This window comes from Mus musculus, chromosome 17 (assembly GCF_000001635.26).
Source record: "Mus musculus strain C57BL/6J chromosome 17, GRCm38.p6 C57BL/6J".
NCBI lineage: Eukaryota > Metazoa > Chordata > Mammalia > Rodentia > Muridae > Mus > Mus musculus.
Window position 1 is genome coordinate 6536449 of NC_000083.6, and position 24853 is coordinate 6561301.

At 47.9% G+C, this 24853-nt stretch overlaps 1 protein-coding gene across 2 annotated transcripts in view; it reads right to left on the reverse strand.

Annotated features, from left to right (window-relative positions):
• Gm29721 (predicted gene, 29721) overlaps nucleotides 1–24853 on the reverse strand; it is a 47094-nt gene that overhangs the window by 476 nt on the left and 21765 nt on the right. Inside the window, exons 4-9 of one of the 2 annotated variants that reach the window (XM_030250199.1) lie at nucleotides 15292–15311; nucleotides 15037–15068; nucleotides 13435–13501; nucleotides 11781–11859; nucleotides 8949–9073; nucleotides 5778–5912 (exon numbers count right to left, since the gene is read on the reverse strand). In XM_030250199.1, the coding sequence (XP_030106059.1) occupies nucleotides 5778–5912; nucleotides 8949–9073; nucleotides 11781–11859; nucleotides 13435–13501; nucleotides 15037–15068; nucleotides 15292–15311 (458 nt within the window). Of the gene's footprint in view, nucleotides 1–5777; nucleotides 5913–8948; nucleotides 9074–11780; nucleotides 11860–13434; nucleotides 13502–15036; nucleotides 15069–15291; nucleotides 15312–24853 lie in introns of those variants that run through there. The other variant, XM_030250198.1, reaches the window with a different exon arrangement.

Below are 24853 nucleotides of genomic sequence, written 5' to 3' on the forward strand. Positions count from 1 at the left end.
TGGGAATCAGAGAGAACTGGGCTCCCGGGCTTGGCTGATTCTGCCTCTCGCTGGATATGTCAAAATCTAACAGAGAAAGATAATGCTAGTCTCAAAATTATGAAGAAGACTATGTGAAATGTCTTATGTGGATGGACTGTGCAGAGATAGTGATAAATTATATTTAAATCTTATGGGCACCAAAAAAAGGAAATTACTGCCAAATATTAGAGTAGATTAAACTTAAATGACACATGAAGGTGTGTACGTACCATAGGGTGCCTGTGCCTCAAAGATTAAGTCATCTTATCACTATTAAATTTACTTAACTGCCCCATTTGTGAGCAGTCCATCTCAGCATGTTGACTTTATAGAAACAGTGAAGCCTAAATAATTTCTCCTTCTAATACCCAACTGGCTCCTCTGTACTCTGAGAAGAAACTAAGAAAGCCTATGGTGGATGGCCAGAACTGGCAGAGAGATAAAAAACAAATCAAATTATCTCAAAGGTCCTGGAACCTGAATTAACCAATGCCAAGAATATAGCCAGAATGCAGAAAAATGTTGTCTTATCAAACCATGTGAGTGCCAGAATGGAAAACAACTTTAAAACAGTATACATTCAAGGACCCACAGGACGGTGCAGCAACGAGAATGATCGAGAGTTAAAAAAACGTAGACTGGGGAGATGTGGAGAGAGGTTATAAACTAAGAGACAGAAGAAATGGAGGAACGGCAGAGCTAATGAACGCTAGTACTGAGCCTACAGCTCAGCAATAAAGAGCTTGCCTGCAATGCAGAAGGCCCTGGGTTCTGTGCTCAGGAACTCTTTGCCGAGGAAATCAGCCCAGGAGGAGCAGTACTTTGCCCTCTGCACAAAGGTGCACACTTCTCTAGAGGTGGCTGCTGGTCCTCATACCCTGGACTCAGTTCTGGTTTTCCCAGAACCGAAGCTGCAAGTCTTGAGCAGCAAATCGAGTCAACATGAAGGTTCTGGCCCAAAAGAGCAATGACGTTTGGCGGCCTGATTCCTGTTAGTGTCCCTGACTCTGTCCGTCTTAAAAACAAAAGCCAACGCTCGTCAAAGTAAAAAACACCCACACCCAAGTGTCATGGATCTCACTTGCCAGGGACCACCCCCCCACCCCCACCCCCGAAGGCCACAAGATCATCAACTATCACCACAAGCAGAGTCCAGAGCCTGGCCACCTCACAAAGGTAGAAAATCTATGAGAATTACAGCTTTTGGATTTGTTTCCTTTTAATTGATAAATTCCAGTAACCCAGAACACACGGAAAAGTACTACAAAGTAGGTTATCGGGTGACAGGCAGACTTTTACCCGGCTGGCTATGCTGTCTCCAGCAATTTCCCTCCTTGTATTAGCCCATCCTTTTCCTGTCAAATACAGGCTGCTTCAAAACCACCTGTGAGTCAACTTCATTTTTCCCTATGGTTTTGTTAGATAGTGACTACCAGCCCCTACAAAATATTCTACCTTATTTTACTGTTCACACAGTTCAGAGCATTTTATGTGCATAGCAACCACAGTCTGTTTTCTGTTTGGCTGCTGCCAAATTTCCAAAACTAAAACAATTATAAGCAACACTGCCCTGGACATCCAGAGGTGCACATTTGGGGCAACATCCAGGGCACTCTTTAAAAATATTTTCTGTCAGGCCTGGAGAGATGGCTCAGCAGTTAAGAACACTGACTGCCCTTCCAAAGGTCCTGAGTTCAATTCCCAGCAACCACATGGTGGCTCACAACCATCTGTAATGGGATCTGACGCCCTCTTCTGGTGTGTGTGAAGACAGCGACAGTGTACTCCTATAAATAAAATAAATAAATCTTTTTTTTAAATTCCTGTCTATTAAATTATTCAAGAGATCCCACAGAGCTAGAAGTGAAACACAGAGGTGAGAGGTGTGTTGAGCAAGCTGTGGCAGAAGCAGGGAGAAGACACCTCAAGACTTTTGGAGATGTGTGTGTATTGTATGCATTTATTTCCAACTGCCCTCCAGGGAAGCTGTCGCCATTTCCATTCACCACGTTTTCAGATGCCTGCTGCCCTGGGCCCCGGCTTTTTAAATGTTATGAACATCATCCCAAAATAATATTTTGCTTTAATTTTGCCCTGATTTCACTACTTGGGAGGTTGGGTAATTGGTTCTATTTGTTGTCCATTTCATAAGCCTTTTCTAGCCCAACTTCTTATTTCTCAGAGTTGTGAATTCTTCCAGAAAGGGCAGGAAACATCTTTGGACAAGAAATAACAAAGCAGTTACTTGCCTTATGGAAAAGTTTGAGTCCCTTAGGCAAACACTGCTTTGATTTAAAAGATGTTTTGTTGAGACAACAATTTAGTCTCACATCATAAATTTGAAGGGTATACACAAGAAAAAGATGAGAAGGGCTGAGAATGGAGTTCCTTATTGAGTTTAAGCCAAGAAAAACGATCCTAAAAAAAAAAAGGCCCATCACACTGTCTCTCTGCTCAGTGTAGGGGCCCTAACTCTTCCTAAAACACCTTCTGAAATCCATTTTCTTGTATAATGTTTACGAATATGTATAGATATGTGTTCATGTGAAGGCACGTATGCCGCAGCACACACATGAAAGTCAAGAGAATAACCGTGGGTGTTGTTCCTCACCTTCTGCATTATTTATACCAGGCTAGCTGGCCTTGAGCTTTGGGGTAGTCTCCTGTCTCCACCTCCCATCTCACTGTAGGGGTGTTGGGATTATAGACACATGCCACAGCCCCTGGCTTTTATAGGGCTCTGGGGATTTGAACTCTGGCCATCAGTGATATAAGTTTTACCCACTGAACCATTTCCTCTGCCCAACCTTAATTCTCAAAGGTTTTCCAGGCAGGGGTCAGCTATAAGGAGAGGAGAAACAAGGACAGCACAAGTAAGACAAACCAGTTCTTACAAGAGCTCAACAAACCTGTGGGTCATATCTGATATCCTACGATCCCTGGCTTGGTTGACCTCAAGCCCCGAAGCCCCAGTAGGACTCTGGCAAACCATCTGACCTCCGGACTCTCAGGTTGCTGAGTTGTAAGGTGGACTGGCAGTACCTGCCACAGGGTCACATGACAATGTATGGGATGAGACGCTATCGGGGCAGGCTTTCAGAGAGCGTGATAGCTGTGATGGATGATTAACATATAGTCTGCTAAGTGTTTAGCAAGGGTCACTTGAGTGTCAGACACTGCTCAGGGGACTTGGGAATTACACTCTAGTGAGCAGCTGATGAAAGGTAGGGGGGTAAAGTACATATTACATAGAAGATGCTAAGCATAGGAGAGACTTTTTTGTTTTTTGGTGTTTTTTTGTTTGTTTGGTTGGTTGGTTTTGGTTTTTCGAGACAGGGTTTCTCTGTGTAGCCCTGGCTGTCCTGGAACTCACTTTGTAGACCATGCTGACCTTGAACTCAGAAATCTGCCTTTCCTCTGCCTCCCAAGTGCTGGGATTAAAGGCGTGTGCCGCCACCGCCTGGCTCACATATGATAAACTTGGAGCTTCCACTGGGTGAGAAGACAGCTTGAAAGGCCCGTGATGAAGCCAGGCTGAGTCTGCCACTGCTTTGCTCTTGGCACCCCACCTTCCGGAATCATAAATTTCTATCATTTTCAAATTACTAAGTCAGTGATATTTTAAGATAGCAACACAAAACAGATCAAAGTTACTGTTAACTGAGGCCTTAGGGTCCCTCATCAAATTTCTAGGCATTTGGTTTTGTTTAGTAAATGAGTGAGTAGGTGGTCCCTATCCAGAAAACAGGATCTGGAATAGTTGATCCCAGTCCAGAATCTAGAATAGTTGATCTCTGTCTAGAAACTGAACAGATTTTAAACATTATGAAGCCACCGTGAAAAGAAGAATAAAACTGGAAGACTTATACCTCCAAACTTACAAAGTAAGACAAGGGGCTCTAGGCATGAGGACGGACCTGATGCAGGGGAAAGGGGCCAGAACAGGGAGCATTCTCCTAAGACTTGATGGGACAAAATGACCGACTCTGTAGAGGAAGGACAGGCTTTTTAAAGGGGACGCCATGTTGACTAAATAGCCACATAAAATTAGCCTCAACCAAACGGCATCATGCCAAATGGCCAGTCAGGGGACAGGTGAAAACATCAATGGAAACTTCTTTTTTGGTTTGGTTTGGTTTGGTTTGGTTTTTTGAGACAGTGTTTCTCTGTTTAGTAGAACTCATTTTGTAGACCAGGCTGGCTTCGAACTCAGAAATCTGCCTGCCTCTGCCTCTGCCTCCAGAGTGCTGAGATTAAAGGCGTGTGCCACCACCACCCAGGGAATAAACTCTTCTCTGTAAGTTTTTTTTTTTCATTCTGCTATTTTTTTTTTTTTTTTTTTTTTTTTTGGTTTTTTTCAAGACAGAGTTTCTCTGTGTAGCCCTGGCTGTCCTGGAACTCATTCTGTAGACCAGGCTGGTCTCGAACTCAGAAATCCGCCTGCCTCTGCCTCCCAAGTGCTGGGATTAAAGGCATGTGCCACCATCACCTGGCGAATGGAAACTTCTTACTGAGTCTTCTAGACAAAACAGAACACTGTCTTCACTGTGTGGTCCACATAGTAAGTTCCAGTCCAGCCAGGGCTACATAGAGAGACTCTATCTCAAAACAAAACAAACTCTAAAACTATTCCTAAGACACGCCACTGCTTTGTTACTGCTCTGGTTTGCTTTCTGCTGCTATGATAAAATCCATTACCTAAGGCGGCTTTAGGAGGAGAGGGCTATTTCAGCTTATAGGCCACAGCCCATCAGGAAGAGCGGAGGGAAGGAGCTTAAGGCAGGAACCAGGAGACAGGAACTGAACAGAGGTCACAGAGGCACACTGCCTTATGGCTTGCTCAGCTTGCTTTCTGATACAACCCAGGGCCACCCACCCACAGGTAACACCACCCACAAAGGACTGGGCCCTTCTTTGGTCATCTATCAAGAAAATGCCCAACAGACTTGTCCACGGGCCGATCTGATGGAGGCAGTTCCTCAACCTAGGTGCTCATTTTCAGATGACTCCGTTTTGTATCAAGTTGACAAAAACAAACCTGTACAGTTATCAATTACTTTTTGAAGGTATAAAAATGTTCTCAACAAGTTAATAGTTTTTAAAAGGTAAAAAGCAAGCCTTAACATATTTCCAGGTTTTCCCTATCCCCAAACCTAACTGAAGATCTCCTGGAAGCTCTACTCTTACCCTCTGACCACAAGACAACAGTCTAGGCCTTTCTTTGTGTCTTATATCTATTGATACCACCATGACCAAGACAACGTATGGAAGAAAGTATATAGGGGCCTCACAGTTTCAGAGGATAAGCTCACGACCATCATTATTGGAGAGTATGGCAGGAGGCAGGCAGGCAGGCAGGCAGAGAGCTGGAGCAGTCGCTGAGAGCTTACATGTCATCCAAAAGCAGGAGGCAGAGGGAACTAACTGGGAATAGCACGGGTTTTTGAAACCTCAAAGTACAAGCCCACTCCTCCTCTGACCAGGCCACACCTCCCAATTCTTCCCAAACAGTTCTACCAACAGAGGACCAAGCATTCAAATATATGAGTCTATGGGGGCCATTTGCAGTCAATGTACCACACCTTGTCCACTAGGCCAGCCGGATCCTGTCTGGTTGGTTCTCTTCCCTGGTACTAGGGACTCAGCACAGACTTATGCTGTGTGCATGCCTGTGCTCTGCTCCTGAGCTATTTGTGTGGGCCCCAATATCTTGATAACCACACATCTTATAGAAACAGTATTAGAAGAAGACTCACGTGTCTCAAGCCTCCAGAGAAGACAGCGCTGTGTGTCGGACTGGACGGGGGAGTGTCTTGCTTCAAAACAGGGTCGGGAGGGTGTTTAGGATCTTCTTGATGGAACGCTTTCAGAATATCGGGTGTGCTGGCCTTCTGGACAGAGTAAACACAAACATCCCGATCAGACTGAGGGTTCAGTAACAACCGAGCTAGCAGGCAACCCAGCCTGCATATGTGAACTGCTCTCTTAACACACAACCTTCTAGTGACTGAGTCGGGAGACGCGTGTTTGGGTGAATTTACACACCCCATACACCAGCAGGGCCCCGAGGCAGAGTCTCTGGGGATGGTCATGAACATTCAACAGGTGGGCTGTTTTGGAATACAAAAAGTGTTAAAGAAGTTTAAATTCTGCTTTTAATAATGATCATGACAGGTAATCATGGTGGAGTATAGTATTCACACTGACTAACATTTTTACTTCTAACATGCACATAAGGAGGAAAAATGCATCTTTAAATTGTATTTATTCCTTGTTTCTTTTGCTAGTAACTGATATTTCTTCTGTAATGATACAGCTGTACTTCTTAGTGTTAACCACTAACCTCAGGGGATTGCTTCAGTGGAAGCCAGCTGAAGTAAAATGAAATGGCTTAGCTGGTCCCCAGTTGTTCCATGCTGAGCGTAGTCACAGAGGACATCTGTGCAGTGGTGTCTACATGGCAGGGCTGTCTGTCCACAGCCCCTCCTGTGCTTTCTTGCTGGGGTCTCTCAAATGCTCACAACCCAGCAGGCAGCCTCTGGGCTGTGACTGCCTGGAAGGCTTCTATTCTACTGGCTCACGCAGCAGGGGAGGGACATGCCAAGGCTGCCACATGATACCTGCACTCAGAATGTCAAAAGTGAGGCCTGAGAGAACTTGGGATTCCCCACATGGGGCACATCTCACCGCAAGTGAAAAAATACAGTGTCTCTCATGGCTGGGTGAGGGGCTGGAACATTGGCCTACCTCTCCTCTGCCGTCTCGCTATCCAATGCCCTTATCTTTAATGGAGACAGATTCTACAGAGCTGCTTTAAAGATAATATTAAATAGCAACATGGCCTCTCTACAGGGGACAATGCCTGGCTTGTGGTTAGCCTTTTGTCAGTACTACCATTAGATCAGCTTAATCTGACTGCTAAGTGCCGTCCTTCTGGGCTTCCCTTCCTTGAACACTACTTCTTCAGGCCTTCACCTGTGTCCTCACAGGGGAAACTGCAGCAGCCTAAGACATTAGCAACATTTAAACCCAGGTTCTACTCCTGGCACTGCCTTTCCCTAGCTATGAGCTGCAGGACGTGTTGGTTGGCCAAGGAGGAAAGCTCAGGGTTTTTTTCATGGTCATGGGAGCAAGTCACCCTTCCATGATACACTAGGCTATGAAGGCACCATCTGCCTAGGACAAAGTGCTTTGGAAATGGACCTTATGCTAGCCCTGAAGAAAAGCGGTTGGCTCCAGGGATGCCACTGTGAGCAGATACTCGTATGCACCTGGGAATTTCAAAAGCCCTGCTGAGTCCATCCCACATGTTAAAGACACAAGCCATTGGGAAAGTACCAGCATCTGCAGGCCCTTATCACCAGAAGCTCAGCACAGATGCCCCAGAGCCTCTGAATCTCATTCCCGGGGAAAACTCCATCGTATGGGAGTCTGTATTCCAAGAGCCCCATGACTCTCCTCCAGCCACAGCTTATACCTGGAGTAGTTACTCCAGAGCTTAGTCGCCAAACCAAGATGAGACCAACTGAAGCACAGCATCCTCATCTCCAGGAGAGGCCTGGACCTGACTAAGCCTCTCGGCTCTCAGTGTAAAACCGGGTTGTATTTATTACCCATTTTGGAAGGGTTGACAGTCATATAAAGCTCTGTGTGCAGGAATCTACCTGCAAGACTGGGATAGCAAGTTAAAGGCAAGTTTCTCACTGGCTGCATAAAGGACTGACTCCATGCTGGACAGACAGAGACCCCTACTGTTTTTATTTTTATCCTTCTTGGGAGCAGGTGGAAGGCCGCAGACAGAGGCAGGTTGTGAGATATCTAGAGTAGGGGGTTCTCATCCTTTCCCGATGCTGCTACACTTTAACACAGTTCCTCATGCTGTGGAGACCCCCCTCCCCACACACCCATAAAATTATTCTTGTTGCTATTCCATAACTGTAATTTTGCTGCTGTTATAAATCATAATATATGTTTGGAGATAGAGCTTTGCCAAAGGGGACGAGGCTCACAGTTTGGGAGCCACTGCTGTAGAGTATGTTCCCAAAGGGAGAAGGTTAAGCTTACCACAGTCTCAAAAAAAAGGGACAGTCTGGGGGACATCGTGGATGGAGCCTACAGCCACAGAGGAGGGGACATGGGTCCTGTAGAGCTCAGCAGATCAAACATATTGGCCTGCCAACAGGTCACCTGGGCTGGATTAGAACCCAGGCACTGTCTGGAGTTGGGTGCACCCGCTTTTGGCATAGCCCACATGGCAGAAAGCAGAGACGTGGCTTCCCTGGTGGCTCTCCTTCCCCAGCGAGCCCTCTTGCTTTCGATCACAGGGTGGGAGCAATCCTCCCACTTACCTGTGCATGTGCAGGGTTTGTTTGTCTTTCCACCAGAGGCCCAGGCAGAGCCTAACCAGAGGTCTCCTAATCATGAGAGGAGACTTGCAGACCCCAAGAAATGGCAGGTCATCCTGCAGGTAAGGCTTGCTTTTGGTGTGGCACTGAAACCAGAGAGAGGCAGCCTTGGGAGCTTGGGTCAGGTTAAAGCCTACCCCTGATATGAACAATCCTCTATGGTGATCTTGAATTGTTCATGGTGACCTTGAATAATTCTTTCTTTTCATTTGTTCCAGGAAGAAGAGTCTCACATTGTTCCTTAGGTTGACTTCCAGTTCCTTGATTCAGCCTCCGGCATTAACCTGCCCAATAACTGGGAAGACAGGCATAAACTACTGCATCTGACTGGGGTCTTAAATTCTGTGCCTCCTTTGACCTGGTGTGCCTGAATACAGACTGTATATAATTAGCTTTTCCTGGCTGATTAAGGCTTTCTATCAAAAGAAAAGTAAATGCAGGAAAAAAAAAAAAAGAAATAGGCCAGAACACTCAGGAAAGATGGCATGAACGTGGTCAGTGGCCTCAGTGGTCTCAGCCTACCCTGGAAGTGACGTTGACTGCAGTGTCTGACTGGCTCCGCCTCTCCGTGTGTCCCACACACTGCCTGGGGTCCATGGCCAGAAGATGCTTCTCAGAGGTCATGTCATTCTGGGACTTGGAGAGCTCTAGGAGACAAGGGGGGAAAGTCGAGAGCAACAAGCTTTGCCAAGACCAGAGGGAGCCTTCTTTGGGGTTCTCTACCACCCACAGATCCTAGGGCCCCAAAAGGCCACAAAAAAGATGACTAGGCAAGGGTGGCAGATATGGCAGATCCGCAGAGAAGAAAGGGCTCCAGGGGTGGCAGTGCCAGAGGAGGAGGGAAGGCTGGACTCTTCCAAGGTCCACACTGCTCATGTGTTTGTGGGTAGCCATCGTCAGGGTGGGGTTGAAAGGAAACCTTTCACCCAGCTCCCTGCATCCCAACCCACCTGTATGATCAACAGCCTGTCCAGACACAATCAGCTGGCTTTTTAGGGGTTCCTGACAGAGACTGTTGACAAACTACTTTCTCTTGTGACTATTGGAAGGCAGTCAGATTTGAGATGGCCCAAAGGTTGCTTCAGTAACTATGCCCTGGAAAGGTCACTTCAGCTTTGGATTTCTCAGTATGACAGTATCCAGCCATTTGGCTTCTGTGGGCTATGCTGGATGGGGAATTGTCTTGGGACACACATTAAAATGACAAAGAACAAGGCGGGGGGGGGGGAGGTGGACCCCAAGCAAGTGAAAACCCCAGCTTTCAGCCAGACTCTCCCTTAAATTCCACCACCCTTCTCAAGAGGCCCCCTCAACTATCTCCATAGCTGCACTCTCTAGAGAGAAGATTTGAATTACCTATACTATTCTAAAGTTTTTCCTTATCCATACTACATAAGAAACAGGTGACATTATTTTTTAACTCTGCATTTTATTCAACATTCAGTTTATTAAGATAGATCATGAATATTAAAATTACTGGTGAGATCACTCACCAACTACACCAAATCTCTGAAACCCATACCTAGGGTACAGCTCCCTCCAGCTACACAGCTCGTAGTGGTCCCTTGGGAACTCATGAGCATCACTTGCTCCTGCCCTGTTTGCTGTCCACACACAGATACATGGCTGGGAAGAGCCCAGACTTCTGCTGCCTGCTGCTGTCCACATCATCCACACTGTCCAGGAGAGCCTTGGAGGTCTTCCTTCCCAGACCTGCTTCCCAAGCCCAGAGCATCCAGTTTGCCAACCTCACTTCCTAGCTTCCCTTCTGAGAACCACACCACCCTAGCAGTCTCAAATCTACTACCCAGAAACATCCTGCTGGCATCGGTTGATGCTAGCAATCGGAAAAGACTAGCATACGGTAGAGAGGCCAGCAGCCTGGATGTGAAGGGCACAGAAGGCCCTTATGTCTAGCTGTTGGTAGGAACTCTCTGTCATCGGTCTGTTCCCACTAGCCTATCCTGAGATGGTACCTATTTGGTCCATTACAAGGTCATGACTTAACGTAGAGGAAAAAACTGAGAAGTTTGGAGTTCTAACAAGTAGGATTCTACATCAGTCTAATGGGCAGAGGGGAGGGAAGGAGCAGAAAGAAACAGAATGCTCTCAAGGAGGAATCAAGGCCATCTTCCTCTGCTAAAGGGGCCTAGCGGGTGGCCATTGTGAGACGTTTATGGGTTTTACAAAGGACTGGAATTCCTCACTTCTTTCAGCTACTCTGGGCAACACTGGCAGCCAGAGGGTGCCACTCCGGGTCCTTATTCTCAAACCCTGTGGTTCCAAACCAACTTTAGCATCCTTGGCCGCTGGTTCTCAGATCGCTCTGGTCTCTTCACAAGCCCATCACTAAGGGCCCCTGGCACTGATCCACATTTCTCTCCAGTAAGGTTGGGCTATCTTCTGTACCCACTTCTGCAGGCTCAGGCAGGTGGCTTTGGATGTCTCTGTCTTCGGCTGATGACAAGAGACCAGAGGTTCAAAAAACAAGAACCTCTCTCTTGTTTCCTCTGAAGTGAGAGCTGTGCTTTTACACTGATGGAGAATTTATAAAAGCCATATGGGCTGGGGCAGGGGACTGATTTAGAGGCTGCCATGGGACCAGCACCAGCTGTCACAGAGGGGTAAATAGACCCATGAAATTCAGCAATTTCCTCCTCCTGAAAGAGACCCAGGACAGCTCACTGCTTAGCTCAAGAGTAGGGCTTTCATTTTGGCCATCTGCGTGACAGAGCTCTCGTGGAATACAGACAACTCATTTAAATCAAATTGCACAGTTGGCTCTAAGCCAGCAGCAACGCACCCATCCGTAGGCAGCCACAGAAAGGGCATGGCAAATGGAGGACAAAGAAATAACAGAGAAAGAGAAATGTGTGCCCAGGGTCCATTTGGACCTGCTCTAAACCCCGCCCCAAGTGTGAGAAGCAGAAACAGGTAAAAGCATATCTAAAAAGAAGAAACACGGAAAGAGATCAAGTGCCCAGGCAGGGCAAGCCTGGGCTAACTGCACCTGCAGATGCGGGAAGATGGGGATTACTAACTACCACCTGCAGGAAAGCTTTCCAGGGAGAAGAACAGACAAGTAGAAGGTACTGAGTTCTGGCAGCTAGAAAGACGCTGGTTTTGGATTCCTAGCAAGGTAGTTTTGTTTCCGTCCCTCTGGAATCCTTTGTGCTGCTGAGCTGGGCAGGTTCGGGCAAAACAAGCAGGAGTCAGAGCGAGGCTGACAGACTGAAATGGCACCTGCCCTCCACAGGGAGCTAGAGGCTGCTCCATTGACCCCCGGTTGAGGCTGCCTGAGCTGACCTGCACAGGGCACGGTAGAAGAACAAATACATCCTGAGGGTTACTTACTTCTCATCTGGGTGGTGACAGACAGAAACAAGTTTTCCACAGACTTATTAAATCCTCTGAAGTGGCCAAGTTCCTGTAACTAAAATAGAAACAGGAGGCTGTGTGATTATGTCACCAGCGGTCTTTGCCCTACTGTCTCCAGGCTGCCAGCCTCCAAACACTGTAGGAGTGGGAAGGCCTGTGTCTGGAGGGGACAAGCCCCCAGGAAATAGGCATCCCTGGCACGCTGCCACCTTTCTCTGGGTTTTGCAGCCCCATTAAAGGATGGAGCATTATCAACAGGCAGTTCACAAGATAACTACCTCTTAGATGTAATGACTGACATTTCATTGGCTCAAAGATGGTACTTGGCTAATTACTCCTTCATCTTCAAGCCCTACCCAACTTCCATATAGAAGGCACAGAATGCAGGCGACATGGGGGCTGACAGTACTATAGGAACAAGGTGACCAAGCTGAACACAAAGAGTTCTCTCCCCAAAAGGGAACATAATAAGAGGGGTAACAGTGACTTTGTCAAGGTCTCATCCATCCATCTACCCGGTACTCATGGGCCATCCATCTCTCGGCTCACCTACTGTCTATTCATGTGTCCACTATTTATTCATCTGCATCTATCTACTCCAACTCATCTACCCATCTGTCTACCTATCCATGCATTCATCCAATGTCCAGCCATCTATCCATCTGTCCAGCCAACCAGCCAGCCAGCCAGGCAGTTTCTACTTGTCTATCCACTGCCTCCTCAACACTCCATATACTCATCTATTTACCCACAAATCCATCTATCCATCTGTCCGTCCATCCATTTATCCACCTGTCTGTCTGTCCATCTGTCCACCATCCATCCAGAGATCATTTATTCATACCCACCCACTGACTATCCATTTGTCCACCTTCTCACCATCCATTCATTCAACTATCTACCCACACAACAATCAGTTATCCACCCATCCACCAAAAGATATATCTTTAAAACATGATTGTAGGAGAAAACAGAATAGGACCGTGAGACACCCCAGGGTGTCTGTGAACTTGGGAAAGAGTGAACACGTTTTTGTCTCTCAAACAAACATATATATTATCCCGTGTAAGACATAATTGATCCCTTTGATGCACAGATTGATGAAGATAACCAAAGCCATACAATTCCATAGCATTCAGTTTCCAAGTACACAGAGACACCATTCTGCACAGGGGACAAGGACAGAGAAAGATTTATTTCTGCTTCTCAGGTGGAAAGCCAAGATAACTCCCTGAGATCTCACAGCTAAGTTCTTTGGGTGGAAATGGTTCTGGTCCCCCTGGAGCCTACAAATACTAAGATATATTCTCATTCCAGCAAGCACAGCCCCCATCCCCACCCCCAACACACAACACATGCCAGATGCACACACACTTAAAGGCACAGGACAGAAGTGGCAACGAACACTGAAGACAAGGATCAAGACAAGATGTCTCGGGGTACAAGCAGAAGGAGCCAGCTGAGACTGCAGACAGTCCCTGGCCACAGAAAGAAATGGAGATCACTTCTCCACCTCCAGCTCCAGCAAAGTCAGAGCTGCACACTACAAGGCTGTTGAGCCAACTCTCCAGGATCCTAGCCCGGCCTTCCTTCCCCGCATCCCACCCAGGGACTCAGACAGACAAGTTACCCTGCTGGAGCTGCTGCACTGGCTCTCACTGAAAGGTGGTGGTGTCGGAGGGACCACAGAGATTTTGCTGCCAAGGAGAAACACAAGAATAATGGGTTATAACTACTTAAGTCACTGGCTTACAGATTTACAAATATTTGAGTTTATCATTCAAGCTCTTAGCTTTGTTTGCATCTAATATTCTTTTCTTTTAAAGAAAATAACGTGGCAGCTTGGCACTTCTTCTCTGTTCAGTGTGTCTGGGTTTGGGCACGAGGATGTCACCACCTTCAGCCCAGGCATCGACTGTCCCAGCACACTCTGAAGCCACTAGGGGACCTTGGCTCCCCTGCCCCCACCCCCCAGCTGCTCTTGGACCCAGACTTCGTATATGGAATCCTAGTTGGACTACTGCATTCTTAGTGCTAACCACACCAGTATAAGAGGCACAATGTGAAAAGAAAAACAAAAACTCAACACTTTGAGAAAAACTGGAGGAATGAGCTGAAAGAAGTAGGAACACATGTGGGAAGGGAAAATAAGAGTGGAAAGTGGTGTGCTCGCACGCCTGTAACATCTGTGAAAAGTGGTATGCTCGCATGCCTGTAGTGGTGTGCTCGAACGCCTGTAACATCCATGGGGGTTGCGGCAAGAAGATTGCCAGCATCCGTGGCCAGCCTGGACTACACATTAATGACCAGACCATGGAGCTACATGGCAAGACAAAGAGGAGGAGAAAGGGAGAGAAAGGAGGTTGAAGGGGGAGGAGGAGGAAGAAGGAAAGGAGGAGAAAGAGGAGGTGGTGGAAGAGAAAGAAGAAAAGGAGGAGGAAGAGGAGGAAGAGGAGGAGGAAGAGGAGGAGGCAGAAAGAAAGAGGAGGGAGAAGAAGGAAAGGAGGAAGAAGAGGAAGTTCTATGTTCTAAGACTGGATAAATTTCATGAGCACCAAAAAATGTAGCACCCACGGGAACTCTCGGTGACAGTGACTAAACTCAGCAGGACAGGGTGTGTGACCTGCCGCTTCAAGGCTGCCAGGGACTCAGAATTCTGTGCAAAGATGTGAACCTCTCTCAAAACACTGTTTGACAGCCAGTAGGTATTTTTAACTTCAAAAATGTATTAGGTCCACGCCTTAACCAAGGAAGACGCCAGAGAAAGGAAAGAAGAGTGGAAGCGACTTCTTGGCCAGATGCACTGTCAAAGACAGTATTTTGCTCTTTACAGCATCTCGGGAGAATTTGAAGGGGAAGAATATTACATGAAACGCAGGATAGCTAGAAGACTCCTCAGGAGAATCTAGAAGCTCCTCTCAACCTTTTCCAGGAACTTTATCATTTAAAAAGTCATGTTCCTGAGCCAGGCGTGGTGGCGCACGCCTTTAATCCCAGCACTCAGGAGGCAGAGGCAGGCAGATGTCTGAGTTTGAGGCCAGCATGGTCTACAAAGTGAGTTCCAGGACAGCCAGGGCTATACAGAGAAACCCTGTCTCAAAAAGAAAGAAAAAAAAAAAAAAGTAATGTTCCTGAGCAGTGACCTCTGAAGGTCCAGGACTTGTGAGTTCTTTCAGGGCGTCCTCTGTGCTCCTGCTGCTAATACGGGTGGGACGCTCCGTCCTGCACTCACCTCAGCCTCTGATAAGATTGCAGGAGCGGGGGCTGGTGAGATGGCTCAGTGGGTAAGAGCACCCGACTGCTCTTCCGAAGGTCCAAAGTTCAAATCCCAGCAACCACATGGTGGCTCACAACCACCCGTAATGAGATCTGATGCCCTCTTCTGGAGTGTCTGAAGACAGCTACAGTGTACTTACATATAATAAATAAATAAATCTTTAAAAAAAAAAAAATGAAAAATCAAAAAAAAAGATTGCAGGAACTTTGCCCCAGCGGTCTCGCGTCGGCCTGGGGGAGACAAGCCAAGGGCAGTCAGTACCGAGAACAAACTGTAGATAACATACACCCAGGAATCCATACATTCAAATTGTTTTAATATCACTTTGGGGATGACGAAAATGCTCAAAAATCAGATGGTGGAGGCTGGGTGACATGGCTCAGCAGGTAAAGGCCATTGCCACCAAACCTGCCAACCTGAGCTTCATCCCCCCCCCCCCAAATCCACATGACACAGGGAGACAAAGATTCCTGCAAACTGTTTCTGATCTCTACACATGCACCTGGCACACACTCTCGCGTGCACACACACTATTAATACATTTAAGGCTGGAGAAATGGCTCAGTAGTTCAGAGCACTGATTCATCTTCCAGAGGACCTGAGTTAGATTCCCAGCACCCACATGGCAGCTCACAACCATCTGTAACTCCAATTCCAGGCTATTCGACACCTGCTTCTGGCCTCCGTGGGCACTCGTGTGCAGCATGGACTTCCCTACAGACAAATCACTCAAACACATAAAAAATAAACAGAAAAATAAAGATGGTGGGATTATTGTGTAACTTCCCATGCATTGGACAACGGTTGGCTTTAACAGCCCTGGCAGCCCCCTGCCCCTCAATCTGTCGTGTCTGGGAATGTCTGCTTCAGTTAGAAGTTGATGCTGAATGAGATTTTCTAAATCTGGGTAATTCGAAAAGTTCCTCAGTGCCTTCCCCTAGGAAATACCGCGTAATTGAATGCATCCCTCAAAATGCCCCTTGTGACGAAGACTTAACCTAATCTCTTTAAAAAAATGTAATCTCCTTAAGTCTAGTCAGAGTGACCAATGCTTTGCTAAATCAGACTGCACCAGCGACAGGAGCCCTGCTTGTTTCCTGATGTATTAAATCCTCCCAAATAAAATTCTGCCTGACCACGGTTTGTGACTCAGGGATTCTTGGCTACCAGCATGGGGGTGGGGGTTAGGGAGGCCTGCAGCACAGCGGTAGGCTTGTAGCTCAAGGAGATGTCTAGAGCCTTTACACAGCCCAATCCACCAGGCCACGGCTCTGGGAGGTCAGGGTAGCTCTTGTGTTGTTTGGAAGATCTTAATTCACTTCATAGATGTGTCAATGCTACTTACGGACACACAGACAGAGCTTAAGGACACAGGGACAGAGAGAGATGTTGAGAATACCGAGGGGGAGGGGGACTCTGGGAGGGGCAGACAACATCTAGAGTTAAGCCCTGGTGTCAAGCTCCAACCCTCAAAGCAGGATACAGCCCCAGCTCCAGGTCTTTAGCTGGGCTGGCCCCAGAAGGGGCAGGAATCCTTAAAAATCACAAAGGATTTTTGTCTTGTTTTGTTTTGAGACAGTGGCTCGTGTAGCCCAGGCTACCCTTGAATGCACTACATAGTCGGAAGAGGTCTTCAACTTCAAATCCTGGTGTTCCCACCTCCTAGGGCATGTACCGCTGACCCTGGTTCTATGTAGTGAGTAGTCAAAGCCCAGCTTCCTACATGTGAGGCAAACATTCTATTCAACTGAGTCTTATCCCAACCCAAATGTTTTGGGGCTTCATAAAAGAACTCAGGACCCTACATGCAATACTTCTCCAGTGCAAACAATAGGCCTCTCCCAAAGGCTGGAAGTTAAACTAGAAAGCCCAGCTAGCAGTGCCTGGAGTCCCCAGCTGCCTGGATGGCAATGAGACAGACAACTTCACAGCAGGATGGGAGTGGGCACGGAGGCAGGGGAGAGCTAGGAAAGGGGAAGAAAGAGAGAGAAGGAAAATGGCAACATTGTATACCAGCCTGGCTGCTGGGGCACATAACGCTCTGAGCACCTACTCCATGGTCCGTTTACCTTCCCTTAGACTCTCTTACCCGTGTGTCCTTGGATATCTGTAATACCTGGCCCAGAGGCAGGACCCCCAAGGCACTGTTGTCCCCCAACCCCAAATCTGATGCAATCATTCTGCCACCTGAACCACAAGCCCCATATGGTGTCCCCATGGTGTTCTTGTCTTGCCTGGGTTCCTCCACATCTGCATCCCTTGCTTTCCCTCTCTGCTTTCTTATTCCCCGGTTTCCCTGGGCCATACCTGACCTCTGTCTCCGCAACTACTGTCACCTCCACCTCGTTTCTTTGGGCTACTTCCCCAGGCAGTCCCACCTCAGGCTCTTTTTCTCAAACCCTCTAACTAACCCCCAGCCTGGCTTCCATAGTTCATGTTCCTCCTGCGGCCAATGACAGTGGTCTTCTGCTGTGTGGCTAGCTCTCTGCTGCCCCCTGCTGGCTGTGGCAAGCTGAGGCCCAAGACAGAACAAGAAGAACTTCTGCTCTCCAGTGCAGGAAAGATGACTCAGTGGTTAAGAACAGTTGTTGCTCTTGCAGAGGACCCAGGTTCAGTTCTCAGCACTTACATGGTGGCTCACAACCTTCTGTAACATCAGAGGATCTTATTCTATCTCCTGACTTCTGTGGGTCCCAAACACGTGTGTGATACACATTCATACATGCAGGCAAAACACTCATACACATAAAATAAAATACTTAAAAATAAAAAAGCCTCTTAGCTTACTGTTGTGTTTTATAAAAAGATAAAGATGAAGGGGGAGAATATGTTTGGTAGATGTGTGGTCAGGAATGGGGGGAGGGGGCTCCTCTGCAGGCCCATGCTGAGAGACCAGCCACAGGACAGAGGACATATAGAATAGAGTTTATTCAGAGCATGGCGAGGGAAGCTGAGAGGGTAGTAGAGGCAGAGAAAGGTGGGGGTGGGGTGGGGGTGGAGTAGAGGAGTAGAGGCCGGCCATGAGCACGTGGAGAGAGAGGGGGAAGGGGATGAGAGGACAGAGTGAGAGCAAGAAGGCCTTAAGCTCGAGACAGCAGAGGGGGCGAGCAGCCCCTTCTATAGAGAGTCAGGCACGCCTGCCATTGCCAGGTAACCGTGGTGCAGAGTTCAGACAAAATGCTAACACTTACAACATAAATAAATCTGCCTCCGATCCACGTGTAGGGAAATGGGAGGCTATGCAGAGCCCCAGATGCCCCTTCCCTTGTAGGTCAGAACCTCCAGGGTGTGAGACCCTCTGGTGAGGGTGACTGGGTGCACCCAGGGATCTGAAGTGTGCTGCCTGGCAAGGCTTTGCTTCTCTCCCGTTCACTACCATTTCCCTGAGCTTTGCTTTTAGGTTTTCAAAAACACTAAATATGTTGTCGTTGTTGTTGTTGAAGTTTCTAATTCCTGTAGTCCCCTGAAGGAATGTGCACAGATAACATTCCCAGGAGTTCAGAGAGAAGTAGGACTGGAGAGACCCGTCTCCTGCCCAGCTGCAGGCAGGACCAGCTCCCAGACAGCCAGGGCTCCTTGTGAGACCATGTGACTGATCGTGAGGGCAGTTGGAGAATGTGCAGGCACACAGGCACACACACGCGTGCACACACACACAATTTTTAAAAGATTTGTTTATTTAATATATATGACTGCTCTTTCTGCATGTACACCTGCGTGCCAGAAGAAGGCATCAGATCCCATACACACACACAGTTTTCAAACGTGACAGTAATAATTTCACTTTGGTGATATTATTCTTCCCATTTTCCCAAGTCAACGCCCGGAACCACCCAGAATGAAACTCCGGGGCCACAGCTTCCTCTGAGGGGCAGGGAGTACCCTGCATTCCTAGACACTTCCCACAAAGCCCACTCTGTTCCCACCTTAAAGAATAGACCCTGGGGGAAACAGAACTTCTGCAGGCAGATACAGAGAGGAAGCCACCACAGTCCTTATCTTATAAAGGGAACTTGAACCCAGGCTGGACCTCCACACAGTGAAGACAAAATGGAGGTAGCTGTGTAGCAGTGGAGGCAGGGCTGGGGTAAAGCTTCTAAAAGCCAAGGACAAGCAGGGGCTGCAGAGACGAGGGAATGTACGCCTTCACGGACACCGGCTAAAACATCAAACAACAACTCTCCCTTGCTTGGAGCTGTGAAAATGACAAAGGCCACAGTGCTTTTTTGTGGCGCCTTCCTTTCCAGGTTCACCTGCTGCCACTACTGTCCCCTATACTTGGTCTGGCCAGGTGAGTGTCCCAGACACACAGTGCCTAACCCATGTTTCATACTCCCCCTAAGCATCTCTCACTGGAGCTGGACCTTGTCTGTATCTCTCGTTTCTGTCTTGCTAGAGGTTTGTTTACAGAGACATGATGACTGTTGTATGCTGTTTTAACTGTCAGCTCGTCACCCGGAAGAGAATTTCAATGGCAGAATTGTCTAGATCACCAGGCTGGCCTCCGGGCATGTCTCTGAGAGATTGTCTGGACTATGAATTGATGTAGGAAGAGCCAGCCCATTATGAGCAGTGACATTCCCTAGTTTGGGGCCCAGGATTGTATCTGACGGAAGAAAGGTATAAAAAGGTATAGGTATAAAAAGCAAGCGAACAAGGACGCATTCAATTCTCTTGACTATGGATTCGCTGTGGCCATCTGTTTGAGTCTCTGCCCTGACTTCCCTTCAGTGACAGACTGTGGCCTCAAATTGTGAGCCAGATGAATTCTTTCCTCCCCTAAACTGCTTTTGGCTGTTGTTATCACAGCAACAGAAATGAACGTGGACAATGAGCGACTGTCGTTATGAGGCTGGTCACTCTCATACAATGGCTACTGTACAGACTTGGACTTAAGTCCCTGTGCCTTCCCCACAGGAAGCTGTGTGTCTGCTCATACACCCATTAGATTGAGAAATCTGAGGATATGACCCTCTCTTATTCATCTGAGCTACACAGAAGGCAGCTTTCCATGCAAGAATGGTGCTGTGAACATAGCGTTGATAGCAGCCGACACCATCTGAATAGTAACACGAAGGCTTGTTAAGTCTGCCTGACAACTCATAGGAGGTAGCCCAAGACAAATCCAGAAGCCATGAATCTGGGGGAAAATGGAAGAGGATGGGGGATGGGAAGGGTGGGTGAGGATGGGGAGGGGTAGGGTGGGTGAGGATGGGGAGGGGAAGGGTGGGTGAGAATGGGGAGAAGGGTGGGTGAGCATGGGGGAGGGGAGGAGAAGTGTGGGTGAGGATGGGGGAGGGGAAGGGTGGGTGAGGATTGGGAGGGGAAGGGTAGGTGAGGATGGGGGAGGGGAAGGGTGGGTGAGAATGGGGGAGGGGAAGGGTAGGTGAGGATGGGGGAGGGGAAGGGTGGTGAGGATGGGGAGAAGGGTGGGTGAGGATGGGGGAGAAGAAGGGTAGGCGAGGATAAGGAGGGGAAGGGTGGGTGAGAATGGGGGAGGGGAAGGGTAAGTGAGGGTGGGGGAGGGGAAGGGTGGGTGAGGATGGGGAGAAGGGTTGGTGAGAATGGGGGAGGAGAAGGGTAGGCGAGGATGGGGAGAAGGGTGGGTGAGCATGGGAGAGGGGAGGAGAAGGGTGGGTGAGGATGGGGGAGGGGTAGGGTGGGTGAGAATGGGGGAGGGGAAGGGTAGGTGAGGATGGGGGAGGGGAAGGCTGGGTGAGGATGGGGGATGGGAAGGGTAGGTGAGGATGGGGGAGGGGAAGGGTGGGTGAGAATGGGGGAGGGGAAGGGTGGGTGAGAATGGGGGAGGGGAAGGGTGGGTGAGGATGGGGGAGGGGAAGGGTAGGTGAGGATGGTGGAGGGGAAGGGTGGGTGAGAATGGGGGAGGGGAAGGGTGGGTGAGGATGGGGGAGGGGAAGGGTGGTGAGGATGGGGAGAATCTGCAGAATTCCATAGAATCGGGGAACCCAGGGTGGGCGAGGATGGGGGACGGGAAGGGTAGGTCAGATTGGGGACGGGAAGGGTGGGTACGAATCGGAGAGGGGAAGGGTGGGTGAGGATGGGGGAGGGGAAGGGTAGGTGAGGATGGGGGAGGGGAAGGGTGGGTGAGAATGGGGGAGGGGAAGGGTGGGTGAGGATGGGGGAGGGGAAGGGTGGGTGAGAATGGGGGAGGGGAAGGGTAGGTGAGGATGGGGGAGGGGAAGGGTAGGTGAGGATGGGGGAGGGGAAGGGTGGGTGAGAATGGGAGAGGGGAAGGGTGGGTGAGAATGGGGCAGGGGAAGGGTTGGTGAGGATGGGGGAGGGGAAGGGTAGGTGAGGATGGGGGAGGACTTTACAGAGTTGGGAAGGAGAAGGAAAGGGCCAGGGGGAGAGAAACCAGGATGCATTATGTACGTCTGTAAAATTGCCAAGGGGGGGAGGGTGAGACTCTGCTTTGCGATACAAACATTGTCTTTGATACAAACATTGGATAAAAGCAGAAAATGTAAAGGCTGGGGTCTTTATCTGCTGATCATGAAATCTGACTTGATCATTTCTGCTCTACCCAGCTTCACTGGAACAGTCTAAAGTTCCTAAGTTCAGGAGCCTGACAGGCAGGCGCCCAGCATGCATGCCTGCCTGCCTGCTGGGAACAGTGCTTCTAAGACTCACAGTTCACTCTGAGGGGCTGAGTCTGCAGTCCTTCCTTTTAGAAAGAAAAGGCGCAATCAAAACCAGGATCTTATCTTTTCTTTAAAATAAGAAATAGAGCGTTTTACTTCTTGAAAATAAATGTTATTTCATTAAAGATACTAATGGGAGAGTGGACTCGCACAAACTATTGGCCATAGGCTCAAAACTGCCTTTGCCGACTCTGATGACTGAGGTAGGTGGCATTCACTGAGTGAATAGTGTGGAGAGACACAGGCACAGCCTTGAATTCAATTTCACACATACTTCTATCTCTTTAAAGATGGTATCACACTTAAATGTTTTGTGCTTTGTATTTGTGTGCATGTGTGCGGCACATTTTGGGAGTCAATTCTCTCTGCAGAGACTGGAGACCAAGCATAGGTCACCAGGCTTGGTGGCTGGGCCATCACACCAGCCCAAGCATCCTGCCGCTGAGCTACAGCCCCAGCCCCCACCTCTCTCTTCACTAATGCATCTGTGTGCTTCAAACCCACACTGGTCTGCTTCTGTCTTCAAACCCTTGTGACTAGGTGGACACTGACTAAGTTGCTGGTGTAGAATAAGACCCTCAAAAGCTATAGCCCGGCATGGTGGCGCACACCATCTAATCCCAGCACTCAGGAGGCAGAGGCAGGCGGATTTCTGAGTTCAAGGCCAGCCTGGTCTACAGAGTGAGTTCCAGGACAGCCAGGGCTACACAGAGAAACCCTGTCTCAAAAACAAAACAAAACAAAACAAAACAAAATAAAACAAAAACAAAAACAACCTCAAAAGCTGAATATTTGAAAGATTAAACCCTGCTTGCTACCAGAAGGGGGTAAGCATTTCTGTCCCTCCATAATGGCCAGAAGCAAAGCCATACTGGCTAGTGACACAGTGAGCCACAGAGACACAGCTGAGGGTGTGTGGAGGACCAACCTTCCTAAGTCGTTCTGTTTCCAGTTATTAACAATAGAGATTGTTTACAAGTAACATTTACCCTCTTTTAACTTGAGAAGGAGTAGTATTAAATATTAGTGTTACATATTAAGTCCTGATGTTGCTTTCTGATACTTTTGTCTTTGAGACAGGATCTCACTGAAACCACAGATACACAACAGATACACTTAATGCTTGACTTTCATCTAATACATACATACATACATACATACATACACACACACAAATGTGTACATATACATACATGATATATACACAGACATACATATGTATACATATATACACATGTGTGTATATACATTAACATCCATGTATATATACACACCTACACACATATATACACACATGTAAACATATATACACAATACATGCACACATATATACCTACATGAGTATACACACATACTTTTTTTTAAGTCAATGGGTCAGGTAGTCCAGGCTGGCTTCAAATTCGCCCTGTATCTGAAGATACCCTTGAACTTCTGATCCTCCTGCCATGTACCTAAGTGCTGGGATTACAAGCGTGCACAACTGTGCCTCCTTTTATATGGTGCAGAGGATAGAACCCAGGGCTTTGTGCACATTAAGCAGACACTCTACAAACTGTGTGTCCTGTTTGTAGAACAAATCAAAAGCACCAAAGGAAAATGTGCACTTACAGCAATCAGCCACAAGATGGTGCCAAGAGTAAAGGTGGATTTCCAGTTTCAGCTTTGCAATTACTAGTGACCTAAGAAAAGGCCCACCACAATTAACATTGCCACTTTACTAGTGGCACTTGAACCCACAGTGTTCATAAAGAACGTCCTGGGGACCTGCCCAACACAACCCTGTCCAGGAGCCACTGACCCCTGTGTTTCACTGAAGTGGAACTTTAGCGTGTGAAGCCAGCAGCTACAAACTTGGAACATTTTCAATTGATGGTGAAGCCAGGGTCCCAGAAATCACATTAAGAAACTTCTGCACACACTACCAAGTCCTGCAGACAGCAGATCTACTGGGAACACTGCCAGGACAGCCAGGGAAGTTCCCCAAAGACACTTTAAAGTTGTGAGGCTCTGGACACAAGCTTCTAGTGGCACAGATAAATCTCCAAAGCACAGGTACGGAACCCGGGCTGGCGAGATGGGTCAGCAGAGAAGAGCACTTGCTGCTCTTGCTGAGGCTCCGAGTTCAGATCCCAGCACCCACATCAGGTCTCTCCAGTCCCAGGGTACCAATACTCTTCTTCCAGCCTCCACAAACACCACATATACAAGGTGCATGCACATACACTCGGGCACACACATGAAATAAATTATTTCTTTCATAAAAACCATGAAACTAATTTAAAGGTTGCAGTGTATCATCAGAAAAAAAATAATTCAGCCAAAGGAACCAGATGTTTTCTGTGCCGAGTGGGAAACTGGAGCTCATTTTTGCTAATTCTTAGACCTTTATTTATCATGTGTGTGGTACAATGTATATACATACTATAGACCTAAGAGGGGGTACATGCCTTGCACACTCATGGTGTGCACACTCATGGTGTTGGCTCTGCCACTCCCAACCATGTTCTCTTGTGACAGGTTTTCTCACTGAACCTGGAGTAGACTGGGGGCCAGGAAGTCCCAGCAACCCCCACCACGGTCCCGTGGTTACTGGCATATACACAATCAACACTAACTAGCTTTTTATCAGATCTGCAGATTTGAACCCAGAACCTCATAATTGAGCAGCAAATGTTCTTCCCTACCAAGCTGTCTTGCTGCCCCCCTTGAGTCTTTTTGAAGGTTGGGAGCCTGGTACAGGAAGTGTCACCACGATCCAGCTCTAGTACTCTCTATTATTACTTGCATCTAGTCTACTTTAGTGGAAACATTGGTAGCATTTATCGTAAATGGCTCTACCTGATAACCATTAAGGGAGAAAGAGGTAAAGCAGATACAAAGGAAACCTGTGTTGCGAGCGCATGGATCCATGGAATTGCAGCTAAACAGTGCTAAAAAGAAAGAGCATCCAAATGTAGCCTGAGGTAGGAACTCCCGCCTATAACACCTGCCTTTATCATCAGATAGTCCTGTCTTGTCCTGCCCTGTCCGCCACTCACGACCACAGCTTGGCTAAACAAAGGATGGGACATGGCCATTGGAAACCATGTGGTCCACGATGTTTAAGTATC